The sequence below is a fragment of the Gossypium hirsutum genome, chromosome A10, assembly GCF_007990345.1.
Source record: "Gossypium hirsutum isolate 1008001.06 chromosome A10, Gossypium_hirsutum_v2.1, whole genome shotgun sequence".
Lineage (NCBI taxonomy): Eukaryota > Viridiplantae > Streptophyta > Magnoliopsida > Malvales > Malvaceae > Gossypium > Gossypium hirsutum.
Window position 1 is genome coordinate 4556401 of NC_053433.1, and position 5054 is coordinate 4561454.

The following is a 5054-nucleotide window of genomic DNA, read 5'->3' on the forward strand; positions in this document are numbered from 1 at the left end:
TCTTCTTTTGAAAGTGCGTGTGTGAGAGGGAATTCAATTAGATACATAGAGTGGTGATATTGTAGGGGTGACTATGACTATTCTACTTATCTATATCCCATTCCCATGCATATATACACATTGAAGTGCATACATTTGGTCAACAGGCTCCCATGGTGATTATGGTTTGTATAAGATTATTTTCCCATCATTTTTTTTCCCACTTTATTAATGTGGGGGGACCCTAAAGTTTGGTCGCTGCTGGGATTGGGAGAATTTTGGATTTAATGCATCATCTTGACTTGTCTGTCACCTATTTAAATCAACTTTCATTGATTTCTTCACTGCCATAACTTTCATTTATTATCACATTTTTATTTCATCAATCCCAATACAATGAATTGCATGTGTCGTCTTGACCTTCTTTCCATATGTTTTTGACACAGTAACTTCATGGACATGTTTTAACGTTTAACCTTGATGGGGAATTATAAGGCCTGGTATGGCACCGACAAACTTGGGGCTGTTTGGAAAGCAAGAAAAGAAAAAGGACATTATCCATGCTTTTATTACGTGAATTCAGCTTCTAAAAGGCATAGCAAAACACGAAAAAAGGGAATGAAAATTAAAAACAAGTGGGAAGCATTTGTATATGTAGAGTCGTCATCTTCATTATGAAATTCATCATAATTATAGCCTTTATTTGATTCCTTATCTCAATCCACTACCCTTATGATCAATTCTCACACTTAAAAAAAAAATTGATTCTTGGCTTTAATAGGTATTCGAGGAATTGTTTTGATTTTTATGTTGAATTATGAAACATCTTAGATGGATTAGTTCTCCTAAACGATCGAGATTATGATAATATCTTGATTCAAATTGATAATCTTGAAGCGAATAAGGTCGGAGAATTCGTCCAAAAATTCCAATCCTACCTTGATAAGAAAAATTCATCAACTTTTTGTTGCAGTTTGGACATTGAAATATATACCACATATCTAGCGAAAATAACCAGGATGCTGATAATTTGGTCAAATTAATACAAGCCATACAAAATAGTTTAAATTTATTTGAGGTCTCCTTATTGGAGGGGACAGTTTAATTTTTTGTAGCTAGTTTGTTTAATTTCTTTTTACACAAAAAAAAATAGAATTACAACATGAGATTTAAATTTAAAATATTACAATTTTTATTACCTCTACTTTACAATTAAATTAATTTCACATTGATGAATTTTTGAAAATTATATAATGTTAATTTATAAGTTTTAGCATTGTTGGCAAATGTTGAAGCTTTACGCCTTTACATATTATCTTTAATCTTAACATGTGCGATTATTGTCTATAAAGTTTTTTTTAACTAAAATTTAAGTCTTTATTTATTTATAATTTGAATAGTTTGATTCGATTTTTTTTTATATTTTCTGATACATATTTATTTCTAATTGTAGTACTATCCAAAAGGTATGCTAAAAAAGAAAAGAAAAAACCTACCCAAAAGGTCAAGATCTCGTGGATGATCTTTTTTTTATCCATTTTTTGGAAAGATTATCCATTACTTTTTAAATTAAAAAATTTTTTATAAAAAGAAAAAAAAATCCTAACCATAACGCGATTAGCATAACTTAAATCTAAAATTCTGACTATTAAACCAACACATAAATTTCTTTATCCATTAATTTTCAATACACGAATATCATCATTCACGTTTGTAACACTCATTCATCAATTATATAAGTTTTTTTTTTTTGAGAGGATGGATTATATAAGTTAAACTTATAGTAATTAAATTCGTATTTAATAATAGGAAATAATGGAGAAAAACATTACCTTATTGGAAAAGAATAAATTAAAATTTAGTAATTATATATTAAATATAATTATACAATTTTATATTAAAAAAAGATTTCGATTGAATTTATAAAATTAAGCATAGTATGCTATTTTAAATCAATTTTTATAAATTTTATATAAAAATAAAATGATAAATATACTCTCAAAATAATATTTATTACTTATTAAAAGGAGAGATTTTTAACTATTTTTCAATCTAATTAATGTTTAATTAACTTATAATACTAATTCAATTAAACATTTATTAAGTATAATATAAATAAATATTAACATTAGATTTTTTTTTTTGAAAATTTCGTCAGAAATTAATGATATGAAATAAATAAAATTTATTTTAGTAGAGCAAACTCTTATAATTTGGACGGTAACGTTTTTTGTTATTATTATTATTATTATTTTTCGTCATTTATTTATTAATTTATTAATATATATCATGCGTTTGGAACTGAAATTAAACTCAAAAAAAAATGCTGAGTAATTAAAAAATGTCACATAAAATCTCTTACGCTTCTAACTGTATCATGCCAAACCAATTGATCTCCTAACCTGTCACACAAAATTGTCTACTTTTATATATTTTAAAAAAATAAATATTCAGTTTTATAAAAATTTAAATTACCCATAAATCTCTTAATTATCTAAAATAGGAATTTTTATTGTAAAATAAAAGAAATAGAAATTGAAGGGTCCCACAAGAGATGATTCACTCACTACAACCACTATTATTATGCCTAATTGTCCGTACACAGACACCGTCTTAAATAAATTAATAAAGAAAAGAGACACATACAAAGACAAAAGGTAGCGAAACGGGAAACCGCAACTGCAGCTTGACCCCACAAACGTAGACCAGAGAACTATCCTCTTTTTTTTTTCTCTTAAATATATATTTTTTGAAATATTTATATTTATTTATTACTAAAACATGAAAGATCCACGCTTCACACATGCGGAAAGGTAGTGGGGTCCATTGTAGGGTCACGTCTTGACAACGGACCCTTCACCTATTTTTTTTTTTTGTTTTTTGATATTCTTGGACCGTAGTCACCGGCTTACGTGGCAAAGACTGTTTATTGATAACACGTGGCGGATATGCCGCATGTCAGTTACTAGGATTAAAAAACTATGACAGCCCCGTATCAGTTTTTGGCTAAAAACACTAAATCCCACGTTTGCCAGAACCGAAAACTGAAGGTTTAAATTCCTTTAATGCCCTTATAACTTCCCTTTTACCGAGACAAACACGGGGGCAAGAAAAAACCGGGTTAATTAATTAAAGAAAAAAAAGAGAAACAATTTATTGATTTTATACAATATTATAATAATAAACCAAATCTAATCTAATCGAATCAAAACTCTTAAAAGTACAAAATCTGCCACTGCCTGCCACCCATGTTTTCTTTTTTTTTCTTTTTATTTTGTAAATTATAAAAAATAAAAAATAAAATGGAAAGTCTTTTTTGACTTTCTCTCTATTAAAATCCAAAGCAAAGGCCTGATAAATCTGTTGTTTTATTGTTGATCTCTTTTTGCTTGTTTCTCTCCTTCTTCAAAGCCAAAGAACTCTCCTTATATCTCTCTACCCTTTTTCTCTCGCAAACTCTAAAAACATCAAAGAGAGCTTAAAAGCAAAAGAATCAATGGCAGTCGAAGCTCGTAATATGAATCTTTTCCCTCCTCAGTTAATCCCTAATGCGTGAGTATAGTTCAAAATATCCATCTGCATCACTGTATTGATAATGGGTTTTGATTTGTTTTTTGACATGGTTTTTTTTTGCAGAGATTTTATGAAAGGTGATCAAGGGAGTGGAAATATACACAACACCCAGATGCAGCAAGAAGTTTCACAGATTTTCCCTGCAGTTTATCAGTCGCTTGTACGTGATCCGATTTCAGCCAAAGCTGATAGTGGGGTTACTTATAATATGAATATCCCAGTTTCGGCCCCAAGGAAAAGGCCTAGGGATTCATATTCATACACAGTTGCTCGAAAGAACGACTTTTGTGGGGTTTCTTCTGTTCTTGACGATGATGTCTTTTCCCAGATCCAACAACAACAACAACAAGAAATCGACCGTTTCATTGCTCAACATGTAAGCCAAAGAAAAAAAAAACCTTCTTTTCTTTTTTGTTAATGCCTTAATGGTCGGTTAAGATGGTAATTTATTGATGTTGATGATTTTTTTGTTGGTGCATTAATTGCAGACAGAAAAAGTGAGGTTGGAGATTGAAGAAAGGAGGAAGAGGCAATCGAGGATGTTGATTACAGCGATCCAAGAAGGGGTTATGAAGAAACTGAAGGAAAAAGATGAAGAGATACAAAGAATGGGGAAACTGAACTGGGTTCTTCAAGAAAGAGTGAAAAGCCTGTATTTAGAGAACCAACTGTGGAGGGACTTGGCGCAAACGAACGAAGCCACCGCCAATTCCTTACGCACCAATCTAGAACAAGTCCTTGCCCACGTCGGTGAGGAACGTCACGCCAGCGGCGGAGGAGCGGCCGCGTTGGCCGACGACGCGGGATCTAGCTGTGGAAGCAGCGATGAAGGGTGGCGCAAGGTGGTGTTGCCGCCTACTCAGCCACATGATACGACGGCAGCGGTGGTTGGGAACGGTAATAATAATGGAAGGAAGTGTAGAAAGTGTGGGGAGAAAGAGTCAAGTGTGCTGTTGCTGCCATGCAGGCATCTCTGTCTCTGTACAATGTGTGGGTCCACTCTGGTAGGCACTTGCCCTGTTTGTGACTCTGTCACCAATGCCAGTGTTCATGTTAACATGTCTTGAAACAATTTTTTTTTCTTTTTTAGATATTTTAGTGAAAACAAAACAGCAAAAAAGAAAAGAAAAAAAAAAGAAAAGCAAATGCAAATATGTTTTTAAGAAATGGATCATAGAAAATTTCTTTATTTTTTTCCAAATGTGACTGTTTATCTTTCACCATTGGGTTTTGTTTTTTTATTGAATTTGGCAGAGAGAGAAAGGGTGGAATGTTAATGTATTAGGGTAAAAAGAAGGGGTTTTTTGATAAATTAGAAGAACCCACGCGGTGAAAAAGATATGGTTTTGTGACCACTGTGATGGATTGTGTGGGGGTAGGGAATCTTGATGACCAAACAGTAAAGTAAATATTTAAAGCTATTATTTTTCATTTAGTAAATGGCAAAAAATTATAAAAAGTCATAAGAGTTTTGGATTAAATCTGAAATCTAGCTGTATGTG

The 5054-nt window shown here is 31.5% G+C and overlaps 1 protein-coding gene across 1 annotated transcript; it reads left to right on the forward strand.

Annotated features, from left to right (window-relative positions):
- The first annotated feature begins 3097 nt into the window (after positions 1-3097).
- On the forward strand, positions 3098-4753 carry LOC107937526 (BOI-related E3 ubiquitin-protein ligase 1). Its single transcript, XM_016870428.2, has 3 exons — positions 3098-3531; positions 3616-3928; positions 4041-4753. The coding sequence occupies exons 1-3, from the start codon at positions 3476-3478 to the stop codon at positions 4617-4619; spliced, it is 948 nt and encodes a 315-aa protein (XP_016725917.2). The 5' UTR covers positions 3098-3475; the 3' UTR covers positions 4620-4753.
- The last annotated feature ends 301 nt before the right edge of the window (positions 4754-5054 follow it).

Coding starts and splice junctions, on each gene's coding strand:
- LOC107937526 (XM_016870428.2), top strand. CDS start 3,476: ATGGCAGTCGAAGCTCGTAATATGAATCTTTTCCCTCCTCAGTTAATC. Junction 3,532..3,615: donor CCTCAGTTAATCCCTAATGC/GTGAGTATAGTT, acceptor TTTTTTTTGCAG/AGATTTTATGAAAGGTGATC. Junction 3,929..4,040: donor ACCGTTTCATTGCTCAACAT/GTAAGCCAAAGA, acceptor CATTAATTGCAG/ACAGAAAAAGTGAGGTTGGA.